The sequence below is a fragment of the Centrocercus urophasianus genome, unplaced genomic scaffold, assembly GCF_019232065.1.
Source record: "Centrocercus urophasianus isolate 14NV4802_14NV808 unplaced genomic scaffold, USGS_Curo_1.0 seq_9, whole genome shotgun sequence".
In the NCBI taxonomy this organism is placed as follows: domain Eukaryota; kingdom Metazoa; phylum Chordata; class Aves; order Galliformes; family Phasianidae; genus Centrocercus; species Centrocercus urophasianus.
The window spans coordinates 34760739-34780276 of record NW_024885532.1 but is presented as its reverse complement, the minus strand read 5'-3'; the positions used below and the strand labels follow the sequence as shown (position 1 = coordinate 34780276).

General features: G+C 35.3%; 1 protein-coding gene across 3 annotated transcripts in view; it reads left to right on the top strand.

Moving 5' to 3' along the window:
- ATM (ATM serine/threonine kinase) overlaps nucleotides 1-19538 on the top strand; it is a 59980-nt gene that overhangs the window by 23077 nt on the left and 17365 nt on the right. For all 3 annotated transcript variants that reach the window (XM_042838821.1, XM_042838819.1, XM_042838820.1), the window contains 23 exons: nucleotides 296-472; nucleotides 1211-1380; nucleotides 1668-1914; nucleotides 2821-2939; nucleotides 3749-3875; nucleotides 4708-4907; nucleotides 5372-5546; nucleotides 6157-6321; nucleotides 6602-6734; nucleotides 7699-7794; nucleotides 9119-9290; nucleotides 9699-9840; nucleotides 10451-10627; nucleotides 11118-11292; nucleotides 12564-12651; nucleotides 13013-13168; nucleotides 14118-14223; nucleotides 14835-14923; nucleotides 15014-15116; nucleotides 16078-16226; nucleotides 17396-17500; nucleotides 18035-18154; nucleotides 19032-19266. In XM_042838821.1, the coding sequence (XP_042694755.1) occupies nucleotides 296-472; nucleotides 1211-1380; nucleotides 1668-1914; nucleotides 2821-2939; nucleotides 3749-3875; nucleotides 4708-4907; nucleotides 5372-5546; nucleotides 6157-6321; nucleotides 6602-6734; nucleotides 7699-7794; nucleotides 9119-9290; nucleotides 9699-9840; nucleotides 10451-10627; nucleotides 11118-11292; nucleotides 12564-12651; nucleotides 13013-13168; nucleotides 14118-14223; nucleotides 14835-14923; nucleotides 15014-15116; nucleotides 16078-16226; nucleotides 17396-17500; nucleotides 18035-18154; nucleotides 19032-19266 (3426 nt within the window). The remainder of the gene's footprint in view (nucleotides 1-295; nucleotides 473-1210; nucleotides 1381-1667; nucleotides 1915-2820; nucleotides 2940-3748; nucleotides 3876-4707; nucleotides 4908-5371; nucleotides 5547-6156; nucleotides 6322-6601; nucleotides 6735-7698; nucleotides 7795-9118; nucleotides 9291-9698; nucleotides 9841-10450; nucleotides 10628-11117; nucleotides 11293-12563; nucleotides 12652-13012; nucleotides 13169-14117; nucleotides 14224-14834; nucleotides 14924-15013; nucleotides 15117-16077; nucleotides 16227-17395; nucleotides 17501-18034; nucleotides 18155-19031; nucleotides 19267-19538) is intronic.

The following is a 19538-nucleotide window of genomic DNA, read 5'->3' as shown; positions in this document are numbered from 1 at the left end:
TTAGTGCTTCAGTCTTTTCTCTGTACAGTATGTTGCCTTATTTTGAATTGCTGATGTTTAAATATGAACTGGAGTATATGAGGTACAAGCATGTGTGCTGAGATGCTGGAGACAGGAACTACTGGTTAAGGAGTGCAGCGGGCGGCTAGGGAAAGTAATTCTTAAGCTACCAAGGCAAGATTTTCAGAAGCATTTATGTCAGTGCCCTTCATTTTAAGTTATGTATCCTCATTTATTAATTTGGAGATTTCTTTAACAGCATTTTTATAATTTTGTCATTATTTCTTATTTGAAGTTCAGTGGTGATGCAAATCCTGAAGACATTTTGGACAAACAGTGTAATAGGAAAGCAGTTTTGCTGATGCTTATAACCATGGTTCTGTGCTGCAGTCCTGTATGTGAAAAGCAAGCTTTGTTTGCTATTTGCCAGTCTGTGAAAGAGAATGGATTAGAACCTCACCTTGTGAAAAAGGCAAGTAAAAAATTTCATTTTGTATTTAGGTTGTAAATTAAGCAAAGCAATATTGTAATGGTATAAAATGCTTTTGTTAGTGTTGGAAGTTGTTAAATTTTCTAATGCAGTCTATGACTAACGTGATAAATCTGAAAAAATGTGTAATAGTATCTAATTATCTGTATAGTGATCTACCTTAGAAGCACAGGTCTGAAATACAACTAGATTTTTGTACATTAAAGATTTTAGCACCATTTAGGCAAATCTTTCTATCCAGTGAAAGTGAGTTTTCCAAAATGGAAAATACATAAAGAAAATGCAGTGTATTAGAAGAAGGTTTGTGTCTGGGAATTCTTGTGTTGCTGTCACAAAGGTGTACTGAAATTGTCAGTATTTCTACTGCAGTTTATCACTCTGGTTGTTTTTCTGTGTATATGTTCTCTCCATTTTCTCCCATCTTTCCTATTCATTACCACTTCTATGTGCAGTCTTTATCCAGCATAATGTATACTGCTTTGTCCTTTTTTTTTTTTTTTTTTTGCACACTACTTCTCACTGTGTGGATGCAGTTCCTTATTGCCTCATTCAGAGGCACAGCAATTAAAAAAAAAAAAAAGTAAAAATAGCCCATGCTAAATAGGAACTGAGTTGCACAAATATGCATTCAGAAGCAGGGGAAGGACATGGAGGTGTAATGTTTTCAGAATGCCATAATATCATGCTGCATTCTACTTTATAATCTTGCTTAATGCACAGGTTTTGAAGAAAGTGTCTGACATTTTTGGCTATAAGAATATAGAAGACTTCATGACATCACACTTGGACTATTTGGTGGTGGAGTGGCTGAAAATAAAGGACAGTGGATATAGCCTGTCTGCCTTTCCTTATGTTCTTCTGAACTATAATGGTCTTGAGGAATTTTACAGGTATGTTTTCTATACAAAAGCAGTTTATCTAGATTATGCCAGAGGATTTTGTATTTATAAATGCAGTTACATTTATTGTTGGAAAAGGTACTGACAGCTTGTATTCCAATTATATTGCATACTATAGTAATTCTGCAAGGATTTTTTGTATAGCAGTAGGAAGACATTTATTGCAAGTCTAGTTATGGAGGGATCCTGAAGAGGAATGATAGTTGCTATATTGTGCTTGAGATTTTTTCAAAAGTGTAATTTCAGGGAGATTTTGAAAATGTATTTGCTGCATGTAGGTCTTGTTATAAAGTTTTGGTTCCACACCTGGTGATTAGAAGTCAGTTTGAAGATGTGAAATCACTTGGTAGCAAGATTGGAAAAGACTGGAGGCAAGTTCTGGCAGACTGTTTTCCCAAGATACTTGTGAACATCCTCCCACATTTTGCCTATGAAAGCCACGGTCAGAGGGAAGTAGCAGAGCAAAGAGAGACAGCTTCTAAAGTCTACGATGTGCTCAAGGATGAAAACTGCTTAGGGAAACAGGTATCTGTTTTAAATGTGTAAATTGAGTTGCATGACTTCGAACAGACTTGAAATAAGTTTTTATACATTCTGTAAAAATGCCGATAGTTCAGGTTTAAAGGTAGACGATTTTTGCTGTGATAAAAGCAAATAAGCTGAATTTGTATCCCAAATTTTTCAAGTATATATTCAATAGAATCTTTCAGTGGGTTTGAAGTGTATTTATTTATTTATCTATTTATCTATCTATTTATTTATTTAAAATTGAAAAACCACCTTGAATTCATCTGTTACACATCTCTTTACCTACATCATATTTTCCTCTTAAAATGTTTTCATACTTCAGAAGAAGATCCTTCTTCTTCTCCAGAGGCAGGCTCTGTATTCAGAACCTGTAGTAAAACATCATTATTATTATTTTATTTATAAATATAAATATAAATATATTTTTTTCCCCAAAGAAAGGTTGCCCAGAGAGGTTGTGCAGTCTCCTTCTATGGGGATTTTCAAGACCTGTCTGGATGTCTACCTATGCGACCTATTGTAGGGAAGCTGCTTTAGCAGGGCGTCTGAGCAGCCTGGTCTGGTGGTTGGCGACCTGCACATAGCAGGGGGTTGAAACTAGATCAACATTGTGGTCCTTTTCAGTATGGGCCATTCTGTGATTCTGTGATTCTATGATCTCTTGAAGTCCCTTCCAATGCCTGCAATTCTGTGATTCTGTAAAATCCAGAGTAAAAGTTAACTGTTCTACCTTTGGCTGTCATAAATGAGACCTGACCAATAGTTGTTTCTGAATAAATTGTATGTCTTGGATATTTTAACAAATAGGGAATCCGCACAAGAAAATATTTCCTCTGCTGCTAAAGAAATGTTAAATTACTTTAACTGCTCTTTTCTTTCTAAAACACTGCTTTTCCCCTCTAGCAAATCGACAATTTATCTCATAATAATTTGTCAGAGATTGTGGTTGAACTTCTGATGACTTTACATGAACCACCTAATGCTAAGGCAGAAGAGGGATCTCATCTAAGTAAATATGTTAGGTATGTACTTACAGATTTTTAAAATGCTGTATATCCATATAATTTTGTGCATTAAAATATGCCCTTCACGCGTTTTGTGTTCAAGAAACATTCAGTTGTTGTACTGATGGACCTGATTTAGTGAGGTAAAAGCAGGTGACAGGGGACGATTGGACTGGATAATCTTGGAGGTCTTTTCCAGCCTTGGTAATTCTATGTTTCCATGGTAACTTTAAAGTTGAGAATTAAAGGACTTTATTTTCAGTTGCAATGATATATTGTGTGCATAATTTCCCAGTAGTCATTCCCCAAGAGCAGTAAGGAGATTTTCTGCGTAGTATTTCAGCTAATTGAAAGAATGAATAAGCAGGCAAGAGAATTTTGTTGTATGTTGATGAAGTCAGGACTATGGCAGTGTCTGTTTAGATCAGTTCTATCTTGGACCATGTAGAATTTTACTCGCTGAAGAAAGATTCCCAGTTCCTTCTTTTTCAGGTAAATTGTTCCCAGAACTAGAAATGCAGAAGCTTCACCCCATGACTTGCAATTAAATTTTCCTACAAAGTACCATAGATAAGACTAATGATTGGTTTCTTAGCAGTATAATCTTTCAAAAAAAAAAAAAAAAAAAAAAAAAGAGATCTAGAAAGCTGCCATACAGGTGCAACAGGACGGTTCAAAATAAGAAGTGTTTTTGGAGCTTCTGACTTACTGAAAGCAGAGAAGAGCTTCTAGAAGTTACCTGGCTATTCCATGAGGTTTATTTCATTTAATACATGGGAATTGATTATTGGAAAAAAAACCCAAATATCTCTTGTTTGCTCACTCAGGGAATTGGATCCTGTTCCTAATCCTCCTCATTTTCCTTCTTATGTGATTAAGGCAACCTTGGACCACATTAGCAACTGTCATAAAAGCAAACTAAAAAGTCTCATTGCAGTTCTTTCTAAAAGCCCTGTAAGTATGTCATGATGTCTAATTTTTCCTTAACAGTATAAAACTCTTCTTTTGGATACTTTTTAGTTTAACTAGACTTTTTCACTATGTATATTTGAGGAAAAATCCAATCTTAGGAATTTGTCTGTGCTGCTTCTGAAAAGAAAGCAGTCCTCAGTACAGGGACATGATAACCTTACTGAAATTCCAGGGTTGAAGTTGAATTGTATTGTATAGTACATATACAGTAATGAATAACTGGAGTTGTTTTGAAGGTTGGGGAAATGCATGCATACCAGACACTATTTAGATAGAATGTTCTGAAGAACATTCTAAAGTAATTATTTTTGGGCAGTTGTATCTAGTTATTGTCTACAATTGAAATATAAAAATTAGCTTCTCTTAATGAAAATGAAGTAGTCGTATTTTTAGACATTTGATTTTTTTTATTGTTAATAGTAGATAGGAAGGCATATAAAATTACACATCCTTGCAATAAATCTTTAAAATCTTCCTGTCTTCTAGCATAGTTCCTCAGAAATGTGTCTTCTCAAGGATTATACTGTTTTACTGCATATGTTGCAAAAGCTCAACTTACTTTGCCAATCCATAAACAATCTAAAAATAAGATAAAGAAGACAACTTCCTGAAGTGTGTTTATCTAAAACATATGAGCATAGAAATTAGTACTGCCAACCAGTGGAATTAGTTTATATATATGTGTATGTATGTATGTGTGTGTATCTATATACATATAAATACATATATATAACTTAATTTTTTTCTTGCTATAAAGTATATTTCTATTGGCATTATGAATAATCTTTTTACTCATAGTTCTGTTTATTTCTAGGATTCTTTCCAGAAAATTCTGCTAGCTCTTTGTAAGCATGCATCAGAGACAAACAATATATACAAGAAGCACAGAGTTCTTATAATTTATCACTTCTTTGTTAGTCTGTTACTCAAAGAAATAAAAGATGGTTTAGGAGGAGCGTGGGCTTTTGTCCTCCGAGATGTGATTTATACCCTGATTCACCACATCAGCAGCAGGTAAGTGTGACAGTCACACTATGTTGCATCTGTGCTTTCTTGTTCTTGTAATCTTTTGTATCTGTATGGTTCTTAGATGTTAATTCATTTATAGAAAGAATTGAAATTTCCCAAACTTACACTGCTTTTCTTTGACAATTTTGGAATTTAAGATTAAAACTTCTGACAAATAATTGAAAACCTTTTTATTATTATTATTTTTCCTTTTGATTATGTATTCTTCTGCTTGTACTTTGTACCATTTACTAAAGTGAGTCAGTCGACTTCCGTGAGTTTCGGTTCCCACGTGTCTCCTGAGCTAAATCGTTAGAGCTGATTGAATTGTTAAGTTCAGATCAGTTGTTCCCACGAACATTAGTTGTATTGCTCCTCTTCCTCTCTTTGTCCCTGTTTCATAATAGGTTAATACTTGAGACAATGACAATTTGTGTTTCTTTAATTTCACTTTTTGTTTCCTGTGGCAGACCCCCTGTCTTTAGAGATGTATCCGTGCGCAGCTTTTCACTCTGTTGTGATCTTCTTCAGCGTGTTTGCCACACAGCAGTTACGTGTTGCAATGATGCTCTGGAGAGCCACCTTCACGTTATTGTAGGAACACTGATACCTCTTGCTGTGGACCAGCCTAAGATTCAGCCACAGGTAGGTTTGAGTTGCTGTTGTTTGTATTTATCCCTTGTCTGTTGTCATTTATGTAGGTAATGAGTAGTTAGTGAGTAAAGCACAAAATAGCATTTTCTCGAAGGATTGTGTTGTCCAGCATACAAGTATTTATATGTTATAGATTTATTATGAAACATTCTGCCAGAACTAAGTGGTTTGGGCAGTAAATCATTATTTTTAGGCTTTTCTCAGGATTTCAGGTTACTGATTCTGTGACACAGTAAGATCAGAATGGCTGCTTGGATGCAGTGTGTTGCTGAAACATAGCCAATGCTGTGATAATCGTGCTGACCAATACTTGAAATCAGCATAATCAAAAGGCAGGATAAAAGATCAGGCTGTGGTAATAAATTCTTTGATGTCAGTTAGGCAACAGGCAATAGCAAGAACTTCTTTTCAGAGTATGTGTGATTTCCCCATGCCTCTAAAAATTTTACAGTTTTTAATAATGTAAATAAATTATCTTAGCAGTTTTTTGTACAGTTTGCAGTTTATTGGATCTGAGGGAAACGCAGACTTTATAACCTAGATAAGAGCTATGGCTCAAAATTGTTTATCTTTTTTTGTTTGTTTTGTTTTTTATTTTCAGGTCTTAGGCTTGTTGAAGTACCTGGTGATAGACAATAAAGATAATGAATATCTCTACCAAGCAATCAAACGCTTAGATCCTTTTCCTGAATACCCTGCTTTTGAAGAGTTGCGAACGACTCAACTGAAGATAAAATACAGTAAAGGGCCATATTCTCTTTTGGAGGTAACTACATTTTAAATTATATCTCATGACAGTAGTTTTTCAATACAAACTTTAGAAAGAAAAGTAGTTTTTGAGCTGTATATATAGTTGAGACAGATCTAAATTAGATGTGATTTTTAATTTTTTTTTACTGCCTGTTTCAGAAACTGTAAGAGACTGTAGGTCTCCATCCTTACCTTGCATGCATTAATTTCCATATTGTGGACTGCTGAGAAGCATTCCTTTACTTATAGCTTTTATTGTATGTTGAATGTACTTATAACAAAATGTTGTTTTTCAGGAAATTAATCGCTTTCTCTCAGTCAGTGTTTGTGATTCACTGCCCTCAACACGACTTGAAGGACTGTATGATTTACGTAAACAGTTGGAGCAATATAAGGATCAGATGAAGGACCTCCTGAAGATTTTTCAGGGTACAGATATCTGATGATGGGTTTTGTTTCTTTTGTGTCTGGTTTTAGATGCGTATTAATAGAACTCTATTCTAATTTGATAGTGAATTATTTGTCCTAGTTTTTGTATATTTAACAATGTAACTTCATTATAATTTCACATGTGAAATAGAATAGCATAGATTATTGATGCAGAATCTGAAACACCTCTTGCAGAGTGTATTATGAATATTAAATGAAGTGTTATATGACTAACAGGGTAAAATGCCCATCCAGCTCTTGGAGTGGGATCACATATGATTGTGAATGACTGGGGTAGCGTACAGCATAAATGTATTGTTTTATGGCTGCTTAATGAGTTTTGTTGTATATAAATCTCCCTGCTCCTTTAAATGTAATGAAGCTAGATTTTGGAAAGACATAGTATGTTAGAAAGTAAATCTCACAGAAGTTTAAAATGATTGGATTTAGTTTAGTTGAATTTTGCCATGTCCCAGTGTTCTGCTTCAGCTCTCAATACAGTCCCAGTTCTTTTTTGTTTTGGATTTCAGATGTTTGTAATAAGGTCATTTCATTTTTCTTTTCTACATCAAGTCTTCATCTACTTGTTTTACTGATTCACTGGAAAATTTAAAAAAAGCTGATGTTATTCACTGTAGATAAAGGCAGAGTAAAATTTGAGGAAGAACGGTAGTCTCTCCTAATGTTGTTATGTCTCTACATCTTGAGTATAATTTACTATTTCAGTCTCAAAATTCTGCTTGAAAAGGGAGTAATAGGATAACAAGCTTTCATGGAACATGGAACTTTCACGGAACAAGCATCATGCTGTGATGCAAGCTTTCTTATGAGGAAGCTGAATAGGGAGCAGCTGTTAACACTTGTTTCAGTACAAGACCAGTTTAAGTTATCTGACAGCAGTTATACAACAAGAGAAATGACATTTTAATGTTTTTGTTGTTTTGTTTTTCTGTACGAATGATAGAAAAACCAGAAGATTCTGTAATGGTGAAGCTCGTGGTGAGCTTACTGCAGCTGTCAAAGATGGCAGTTAATCATGCAGGTGAAAAAGCAGTGCTGGGTAAGTTTGTTAGTCCCACAGATCTCCTAGGGCTGTCATTGCAAGCCAAGATTTGAAACTTCAGCAGTTCTCAACATTTCTTCCCACTGCTATTCTGCCTTAGTTGTTGGAAGTCTCCCTTGTTAGAATGGTAAATCTTATTTTCTGTCACTGTTTGTAACAGCTTTGACGAATGATGTCAACTCTGAGCAGTTTTGATCTTAGTCTCTTCTATGCTCAATAGAGACATCTGCCTGTATATGGGTTAATTAGTAGACTGAAAACAGCAACAAGGATGGAAGAGAACTTAACTGAAAATATGGAAGGCATATTTTAGTGAAAATTAAAACAGTTGTCGTCCATTTTAAAGCCTCTTGTGTATCACTACAATGATCCTCACCATTTAAATTAGCACCAAAAGCATTTTGACTGAAGCTAAAATCCAAATCCCCTCTTCTTGCAGTGGGACTTACCTCCACGAAAGGGGTGTTTCCTCAGTTTTGATGTGTAAAACAGCTCTGTACACTCATAGTTGGAACTTTTGTCTTGATGCATATTTTAGTTAAAAGACTAACAAGTGATGAATGCCAGGTAATTGCAGCTCACATTTACTTCAGTATCATACAGCATTCTTCAGCACCTCTGCTAGCTGTATCTTTCAGCCTCCCCTGCGCCATCTTTCCTCAGATGATTTGTTAAATGCAACCCTATACCTTCAGTTTTTTCTTTATTTGCTCTGATTGTTAAAAGCAGTGTTGTAGAAGATGGAAGTGTTTTCAAGAAGCATGATGAGTATGAAGGAAAGAGCAAGAAATACATTTTGTTCCTTTATAATGCAAATTAATGTCCCTTTTGATTTTGTCAGTGTCTTCAGGGTCATTTTTTTCCTTGTATGCAGTCGTGCACATTGATGCATCACTTTTAAGTAAAATACAGGTAGTAATTCTTACTGTCATTACAGGCTTCTATCATGTGTTTATCATCCTCTTTGGGAATGAAAACTGGGTTCTCCTGCTGGCTGTGATTCTGACCTTTTGCTCTTAGTAATTTGTACACAAGCAAAAAAAAAAAAATCTATGATTCAAACAAAATCCAGAATTTAAAGAAAATTCAGAGCCATGTCAGAAAATTGAATTAGGAAACACAACTGTGTTATTGATTAGTCTTAAACACTTATACACTTGATTTTAATCACACAGCTTATCAAGTGATTATTTATAAATGCAGCTTTTATCCCATGGTAATCTCAGCTCTGGGAATGGTTTATACTGATTGAGTTGTCACAACTTTTTAGGGTGATGCTTGTTTTAGTGTATGTAAGAATACAAAATTACCTTCATTGCAGAGGCTGTTGGAAGTTGCTTGGGAGAAATAGGTCCCATGGATTTTTCCACCATAGCTCTTCAGCATGCTGAAAACGCACTGGATTCTAAAGCAGTGGACTTGCTTGAAGATAGAAAGCTTCAGTGGGTCTTCATAATGTTAACACAAATAAATACTGCTTTAACAGATAATTGGTGAGTGTATTTATTTAGTGCTTATTTAGTTCGAAGTTTAATAGGGGCCATGCAGCTGTATATTGTTTGCATATGCAAATGCATTTGGTTTGTGCCTGCTGGTACCCAATCATGTGCTTCCTCAAGGCTCACATTACTTATTCAGTCAAGCCAGAAATTGTCTAGTAAAGATTCTTTAGTTAGAATCTCTTTTGTGCAGAAGAGGTTAGAAGAGGTAGTGTAAATACTGAGGCTTTGCTTTAAAGCAAAATAAGGGATGACATACCCTATTCACAACCTTTTTCTCATTAGACATATGTGTTGCTAGATTATGGAATTCTTTGACTTGCATACTTACGAAGGTGACTTTGAAAGTAAAACAGCCAAAAGAAATTATTAATCATAATATTCTCTGTGTTATTCTTTCAGTATTGATGTTAGATCTGCTGCTGTTTCCTGTTTGAAAAACATACTAGCCACCAATTCTGGCAGTGAATTTTGGGAAGTTTATAAAAATAAAGGTGATCCCATGTTAATCTATCTACAACCTTTCAGAATGTCCAAGAAGAAGGTACTTCTTTTGACACACCTTATGTATATGATATAATGGTAGAGAAAGCATAGAAATAAGCATAAAAGAAAGCAAAGGTCATTTTTTTTTTTTAATGGATTTTATTGAATCCAGGGCCTGTCTTTTTTCATCTGTCTGATTGCAAATGCTGTTGCTTTTGTACACTGCCTGTTTTTCATTTCTATTTTAGCATTTGGAATTACTTTATGCAGGAAATTACCAATTTGATGTTAGAAAGCTGCATGCTTTCATCACTAGACAGACATTTTCTGATTACCTACTTTGTAACCTAATACATTCTTTCTCAGGATTCCATTGTTTGACACAGAAGTTTGGTGGGAAGTAGGTCAGAAAAAAGGCGTTATTGTAGTTGTGTAAATGTGGCGTCTAATATGGCCTTGTTGGTGTTATCATTGACGTTTTATTTTTTTGTGTTATCATTAAGTTTTATTTCAGATTTTCTTGTGTAATTTTACATTTGCATGAGCGAAGTTGATCAATGGATTCATGCACAGTCCACATTTAGTATGTTTTAACCTCTGCAGATTGCAGAATTTCCTTTTAAATGATGCATTTATTTATATTTGCAACATATGTTTTTTCCTTCTAGGTTTTGGCAATGCCAGCAAACGATTCAGAGGCTTCTTCAGAAGCTTTGGATGATACAAACCTGTGGATTCCTGTGGGAGAAAGTCATGAAACCTGGATCAAGAACTTAACCCGTTCAGTACTGGACAGTGGAGGCGTACAAAATGAAGTTCTCCAGTTAATGAAGCCACTGTGTGAGGTGAGCTGAATGATACACAGACCTCTGTGGGCAGTGATGCACAAAATTATGTGATTACTCAACTAGATATCAAATACTAATTTCTATTATGTTGCTACTTTTGCTGAACAGTACATTGGATATTATATGGTCAGATGCTGCAGATACTCATTAAATATATTCTTGAGATACAGAGAGAGAAGAATTATATGTATATTATATATATTATATATATATATTTGGGAGAGAATTATAATCAGATCACCTCTACATGATTATATTAACAGAAGGTAGTATAACCCTATAGAGGGTTACACATTTTTGTACACTTCCTATTCTTTCTTAAGGATTTTGTGTTTGTTTTGAATAGTTTTCTGTCTTGTCTGAATCGACACATTTCAGTTTTCAGTAAGAAAGAATGGCCGTTAGGCTCTTGAGTTTGGTTATAACCTGAGAAAAATGGGCTTATGGTTCCTTTTCTTAGCAACTGCTGTGCATAATTTTACTCTAGGTGAAAACGGACTTGAGTCAAACTTTGCTTCCATACCTGATTCATGATATCCTTCTTCATGATTCAAACGAATCTTGGCGAAATACTCTGTCGGTTCACGTACGGAAGTTTTTTACTGCCTGTTGCAGATTTGCCTCATCTAGTAGATCTGCTACACCACCAAATTCTGACTCAGGTAATGTCGCAATATATATGTATTTTTTTCATCTGAAAGAGGAATTCTAGTCTTGAAAAAGTTACCGTCTTCTGACTTCAAATACATGATGCACACTTGTAGGCACACAGAATTCTAAAAACTTTTGTCCAATTATTTGATCAGTAGAGATATCTGTGATTTTGAAGCTTTTTCATTGGCAGGACCCAAGTTGTTTCTTCTCTATAGCTCCTTTCCTTATTCTCAGTTGAGTAATGTTTATTACTTCCTGAATTCAGGTATGATAAACTGCTACATTAAAACTTGAACTGTGTCTTAAAATTACTAGATGGCAGTTAATTTTCTGCCTTCCTCAAAAAAATATGAATGAAGGCAATTTTCTCTTAGATTTTCCCCTTAGGTAAACGTTCACTCTTGCTTGAACATCTACCTGATGTTGCTGTCGGTCTCCCTATACTTTAAAGAGGCCTTTTCCATAAAGAGGCCTTTTCCATTCCAGCAGATTGAAAGGAAGCTGTAATCCAAAAGAACTGTAGCTGAGTTTGAGTAAGGCAGTAAGTTCCAATTGAAAGAAAGTACTGTTTTGGTAAATTGAAATAGACTGAGATTTATTAGTCTTTTATCCTGGGGATGTAACTTGGAATTGCTCTGTCTCACTGTAATGTACCTTCTGCTCAGGCTGATGACTGTCCTTTCTAATTAGATTGTGTTTGCAGTGAGCAGAAGTCTGTCAAAAAAGATCTCCATTATTAGACTATGGGAATGATCTAATATGACTGAACTGATTTTCAAGCTCTGAAGTCATGTATTTCTCTTAGCTGAGCCTGGCCCTTACTTGACACAAACACAGTGATTTCATGTTAATGTTCTTTGTTCAATAGCTACTCTGCCATGTCTTTCAACTTCCTCCTTCATTAAAGAAATGAGTCTGTACTGTGTATTTACAGGCAAGTCACACAAGCTTCAGGTTGCTGGAGAGGTGAAGGAAAGGCTTCAGTTTACACTAAGATTTCTGTAAATTAGCTTAATAATAGTATGTATATTTAAGGTTCTTCTTAAAGATTCTGCCTAGCATGGCCATAAGGACTAGATCAGTATCCTTGGATGTTTTTGAACACAGGCAACAAATTTTTATAAACTTCCAGTTAGTTCAGGGACAGGAGTGAAAAAATGATAGAGGTCTCTTCAAATGTGATTCTATGCAAATGATCTTAATGAGACAATAAAAGCAATGTAAAGGACACTTCTGAAGCAAGTTCATTATTTTCTCTCTTTTGAAATATATATCCTAGAGCAAGAAACCCATGTTCTTAGAAGTTTGGATAAAGTATCTCGACGAACCATGCTTGCTGTTGTTGATTACTTAAGGAGGCAAAAAAGGTGACGTACGGCTTTCCAAAATATTGCTCAGCTTTAATTATGTCTTAAGATCTGTTGATGGTCTAGATTAAGAAAGAAAAATCTGGTAAAGAAGTTTCTTAAAAGAATACAGATTTAGTAATGGCCTTATATTTGTTATGGAATAAACTGGCTAGCCTTAAACAGCATTAAGTATGCTGAAAGAGTTTTCTGAAAACTTCTGATATGATAAACTTTTTGTGATATCAGGTTGGGATTTGGGGACTAAGGTAATGTTAGCCTTTGGAAGATTTTATAGTTGAGCTGGATTTATTTTGTTTAATGTTAGAGAGAAGGCCTCTTGCAGTAGTATTAAAGTCTTTTTTTTTTTTTTTTAAATCAGATCTGTTTCAGGTACAGTTTTTGATGACAGCTTCTGGTTAGATCTGAATTATCTTGAGGTTGCTGTAGCAGCACAGTCTTGTGCTGCTCACTTCACAGCCCTGCTCTATGCAGAAATCTACGCAGACAAGATAAACATAGACAAACAGCAAGAAAGGTAAGCCTTGAGAAATGCGGTTTCTTGAACTGTTGAGTAAAATTGATCACGTTTCGTGTGTTCCAGTATTGCTTTATTACATGAAAAGTCACTGAAGCTTTAAAATAAATGTTCAGGCTTTTGCACTGACATTTAAAATATCTCTGCCAGTGCTTCAAAGTGATCCCAACCTTGCAAGTTTGCTAGATGTGGTGCACTCACAATCATGGTAATTGTAATTATTAAGCAGGAAATGTTTGTGTGTTCTGGAGGAAGTTGGCTAAAGCTAATACTGAACTTAATCTTACTTTTTAAATGGAACGCTTTTCAGGTTTTCTTTCTAGTAATTAGTAGTGTACCAGTGGTTCAATTATGTCCAAAACTGAAGCAAGAGGAGAAAAAAACTACAGAACTATGTCCAGAATTATGTAGTTTTAACTTCATAATTTCTAGTGTAGAACTGATGCTATACTGATCCATGTAAAGGGAGCTTTCTTACATAAAGCACAATTATCTTTGACTTCTGCCATAGCGAGATCCAAATATGGAACTAATTTACTAGCTTGGTTCTGCCCGCAAATAACTCCAAGTCAGAGAACATGTAACAAGAGTATGGTTTTAAGGGATTCTATGATTGTTTCTACTCTTTCACTGAGAGCATTCTTGCTTCAGGCAATCACAAAAGCAAATTATCAATTTGATTTAATAAAAATTAGACATTATGTACTTCCCAAAAAGAAAAGAAAACAAAAAAACAACAACCAAGCGAAAAAAAACAACCGGCCCTGATGCTGAAATCTTCTAAATTCGGTTGATCTATTTTCCTATTCTGTTAAGAGCTGTTTTGAATAACCTGGAAAGATAACATAAGTGGTCTTGCATTTCATACACATGCCTTAATTCTGACATGTTCTTTTATCATTTCTTTAATTCTTTGTATGAAATTTACCAGTTCAAACATTTCTTGTAGGTCTTCTTTTAAAGCAGCTAAAAGTTTGACATTTGAAGAAGAAAGTGAAAAATCAACTATTGCTATTTTGAATGAAAAAAGTAAAGAAACTGGCATAAGTTTACAGGTACATACGTGTGCTTAATAATCTTTGGGCCTTTTTATATAAACATAGTTAGTAGTAAGTCTCATCTGAGCTAACAGCTGTTCTCGTTGAACTTGAAAAACTATGTTTGAAAATTCTACCTGTTCTCAGAGTGAACTCAATGGCCTTGACAGACATGTTAAATGCAGTGTTTGTTCACATGAAACACTTGCTAGGTGGCAAATTTTCAATGACAGCAAAGCAAACTTTGACCTTATGGTGGTAAGCAGCCACATAGAGCATTTTTGTTTTGTCATAGAGAAATGCTAATTACAAATCTGAGCTGGTGTAGCTAATTGTAGTAATGGCACAAGTATAATCTCATACAAATCTTACTTAATAAAATCCTAGTTGAGGATACTTTCTTCCTTAGTTCATTATTCTAGAGCTTTACCTAGTTTCAAGCTTTGCTATGCTGCAAACTTCTCTTTTAGTGATGGTATTACTGAGATATTGCATAACAGAAAATTAAGCAATGGTAACAACATGTTACATGGAAGGGACCTGTGTTTATGAAGGTACGTGGTATGTATAAAGTTCACTTGAACTACTTTTAAGAAAGGTAACTCTTTATTTTATGGTGTACTTTTTAGGACCTTCTCATGGACATATACAAAAGTATTGGAGAGCCTGACAGTCTCTATGGTTGTGGTGGAGGAAGAATGTTACAGCCATTAGCACGGTATAATTTGTTAATGATCTTATGTTCCTTGAAGTCATTGGTTTCATTTCTCAGTAAGGAACTTAAATTTAAAACTTTAACTTACAATAGGATAAGAACATATGAGCATGAAGCAGTATGGGATAAAGCCCTTCTAACATATGACCTTGAGGCAGCCCTCTCTCCATCTACTCGCCAAGCAGGGATAATAGAGGTAATTTTATTTTTTAACAGGAAATGAATGTAGGAATTGATATCCACTGTGTTCGGTCATTCATACTAAAAAACAAGGTTGTTTTATGACTTAAAGAAACCTCTTTGGTGATTGAGATCCTCTGTCTTTATAGGTAGCCAAACTATATAATGTAAGACAAATCAGTATTTGTCCTGAAAACACCCACAATTATTGTCCTTTTGTCACTCACCCAAGTGAGTGACCTAGATAGATAATCTCTGTCTTGGATCATGAACTTTGTGAAGCATTTCAAAATATATTTTATTTTATACAAATTTTGGGCAGCTCTTAAAATGATGGAATATAAAAAGTAATTGGTTATTTTTTCCATCTGATTGTTTTGATGACTTAAAATATGTTTTGCTTTTTTTGTCCTAAAAATGTTTGCACCAATTCTGTAGTAACATAAATGTCTGCATTACGCTTCATTTAATTTTCCTGTTATTTTCTCACTATTTAGTATCACTATTAAACTTCCACAGTGTTAGCCAATTCATACTGGCTAAGCATATAATGTGGTTAAGTGATCACAATTATAATATCATCATGGCCTTCAAGTGGATAGGAATTAAACAGTTGTAGGAAAATTCTTCCCCAGGAAAAAACAGTAAAGTGAATTTTGGCTTACTACACAGGAATAATGGAATGGAGGAACGTGAACAGATGGTTCATTTCAAACACATCATGAAAATTTTATTTCAAAGACTGCCAGTGACAGTAGTAATAAACCATTTTCCAAGTTTGCAGGTGTTGATAATGTGATTAATAGCTGTCTTATTAAAAACTTTTTGTGCTGAGTTGAGAAATGTTTATGGTTCTGCCTTACCAGCAAAGGTTTCTTTGTTAGCAAAGGTAAAACAAATCCTTTAATAAAAAAAAAAAAAGCAATTCATATTGTCAGAGGAGGAAAAGCAAAGTTCATTAACTTTGTTAATTGCAGGCTTTGCAGAATTTTGGGCTTTGCCACACTCTTTCCATGTATTTAAAAGGACTGGAACATGAAAACACTGAGTGGTGTGCAGAACTACAGGAAATACGCTACCAGGCAGCGTGGAGGAATATGCAGTGGGACAGCATCTCATCTGTCAAGTAAACCAACTTATTTTTTCAGTTTCTTGACTGAAAGATGGTGGTTTCAGTTCCAAGCAAACAGAAGACGTTAGATTATAATTTCAGTGATGGAGGTCACCTACTTTATTTTAATCATTGAACTAAAATGCCATCATTCTCACTTAGACGTATTTTATATGTACTTCACTTTATATTAATTTCAGTTACTTCAGTTACACAATGAGGTCTCCCCGGAGCCTTCTCTTCTCCAAGCTAAACAAGCCCAGTTCCCTCAACCTTTCCTCATAGGAGAGGTGCTGCAGCCCTCTAGTCATCTTAGTGGCACTCCTCTGGACCCAGACCTACTCAGCTTTGGTGTGATGACACCTCAAGTACTGTGTTCACTTCTGGACCTGTTGCTACAAGAAAGAATTTAGTTGTTGGAGAGTGTTGAAAGAGGGGCAGTGAAGCTGTGAAGAATCTAGAGAACAAGTCTTATGAGAAACAGCTGAGGAAATTGGGATTATTTAGCCTAGAGCAAAGGAGGCTCAGGGAGGTGGATCTTCAGGTGCATCAGTTCCTTCATCATCTTAGTGGCCCTTTGTTAGTTGGACTTCTTCCAGTATGTCCATGTTTCTCTTGCACAATTGGACACAGTGCTCCAGGTGCAGGCACCAACACTGAATAGAGAAGTATCACTGCCGTTGACCTGCTGGTGTTACTTTTGCCTAATGCAGTGGAGAATACCTCTGTTCTTCTCAATCGCAAGGGCCCGTCATTGCCTCATGTTCAGCTTGGTGTGCACCAAGATTCCCAGGCCCTTTTCTGCAGAGCTGCTTTCCAGCTGAGCATTTTCCAGTGTGTCCTGGAGCCTGGGGTTGCTCTCTACAGGTGCAGGACTCTGCACTTCTCCTTGTTGAACTTCATACAGTTTTTGTCAGCTCACTTCTGCGGTCTGTAGAGGTCACTCTGGGTTGGCTGTGCAGCCCTTTGGTTAATCAGGCTTTCCCAGTTTTGTGTAGTACTGTGAATATAATATGAACTCTGTTTTTTCTTTGAAATTGAGAAGGTTGCATTATAATTTTTTGGAATGTGAAACAGGAGCTCATCCAGCCAGATAATGTTCTCATAAAATCATAGAGACAAAGTTGACTCCTTTACATAGATTTCCCCCTAATTTTATGTTGTTTTTGTTTTGTTTTTTTAAGGAGTGAGACAGGTGGATCAGGATACCATGAATCATTGTATGATGCTCTTCAATCCTTACGAGATAAAGAATTTTCTACCTTTTATGATGCTCTTAAGGTTGCCAGGTAAAAACAAAGCAAAAAAAAGCCAGTTGTGTCAACGTTCTGCTGTTACAGAAGGAGATGGGAGAGTATATGTGCATGTGTGTGCGTGTGCACGTGTGTTTGTTTGTAGTCACAGGATCTTTATAAAAACAGAGTTGTGTGGGTTTCAATTAATACTCATTCACAGAATAAAATTAGCTGTTCTGGACTGTAAATTAATTTCTGTTTTTTAATTTGTGCATATGTAATTTTAGTGTTAATTAGAGATATTTTTCCAATGCTATGCATCCCTTATTTAGCAGTCCTCTTGAATAGATTTGGATTCTGGTTTTTTTTCCACGTCAGCTATTCCATATGCTTCGTTTATATTTATCATATTTTATTTATTGTCAAACTTTTTTGCTTTTTTTCTTAACAGTACTACAAAATTATATTTGCTGTTTAATTTCTGTTCACTGCATGGAAATTATGTCGTGGTTATTTGGAATTCTTTGTAGATATTGAAAAATATTACCAATTTAAAAAAATATTGCTATTTCTCTGTTACATCCATAGGGTGAATGAAGTGGAAGAGCTGTGCAAAGGCAGTCTCGAGTCTGTGTATACATTATATCCAAGTCTTTGCAGATTACAGCTCATTGGAGAGCTGGAAAATATAGGTCTGCTATTTTCCAGGTATCTTTGTACTGTTTTTTCAGTTTTCTGAATTTTGATAATCAGAACTAGTACACAACTAAAATGACCCTACCAAATTTTATTCCTAAACTTTTCACACTCCACCTTAAAAAGTTATGGATGTTAGCTTAAGAATGGGAGCACAAATACAGATACTTTCTGTTTCCAGACCGAAATTTTTTTGTGGTCTAGTTTTAGCTGTGTGGTACTGTGCCAATATTGTATTGTAATCAGTTTTCTTTCCTTTGTTTTGAGTTCCCTGGTGCACCTCAGGGCAGCAGCCGGCCTCCTAATTTCTTGTCTGCTGAAATAACTGAATATTCTCTCCCTGTGATTCTACTGAAAATTGCTTCAATCTGAACCACTTTTGTCATGAACCAGTATTGCAATCAGCATTCCAGATACTTAACATTGCTTTTTAATAGGGCCAATTAATATCACACTTTCTTCTGCCGTAGTTGTGTCAGTTTGGTTGTTTTACAGGCATTCTCCTGTGAGTTAGTGTGTCAGGATTACTAAGAACCTTTGTATTTACACTTAATGAACTTAGAAAATCATACGTACAATGAAAACCTGTACTGCTACAGTGCCACAGAATTGGGATTTATTCTTATTTTAATCAGTATGTGACCTGTAGAGCAAAATGGGAGTTCTTCAAGTAGTCCAGTGACTGTGTGCATGTGATTCCCTTTGCTGATGGTTTTCAAAACAATTTCATCAACACTGTTTACAATGGGATTCTCTGGGCTGTTTCTTGGTTTTGAACTGTAGATTGTGAACTGCCTCTCTAGTTTACTGTTGTTACTCATCTTGCATCTCACAAATATTCAGAACAAGAATTAATAACAGGTCTTTTCCATTTTGGTAATGACTGCAGACCTGCTACAACTCAACAACTGAATGATATTTATTTGAAATGGCAGAGACAGTCCCAGCTTCTTGAGGACAGTGACTTCCATTTCCAGGAACCTATCATGGCTCTGCGCACTGTAATTTTGGAGATCTTGCTTGAAAAGGAGCATGAAAGTGCCAAAAGAGAATGTATTAAAGACATTCTCACCAAACATCTCATGGAGCTCTCTAAATTGGCAAGAACTGCTAATAATACCCAGGTAACAAATTCCAGGAAAAGTTAGTGATGGATGTGTAGTTTTCCAGTTTGTAAAATAACTTGATTTTTCAACAGCATTAAACTGTATTCTAAGTTTTTTCAATGAATTGACTTTTTGGAGACTTAAAATATGTAGAACTTATTCAGTGTATTTATTGGCATATTGTTTAACTTTTGCTCACAGCCATAAGCCACTTGCTGAAGAAGATAATATTAAAATGAAATTTTTATCAAAGAATTTTCCTATGACTCTATTACTTTTCTTTTGTAGAG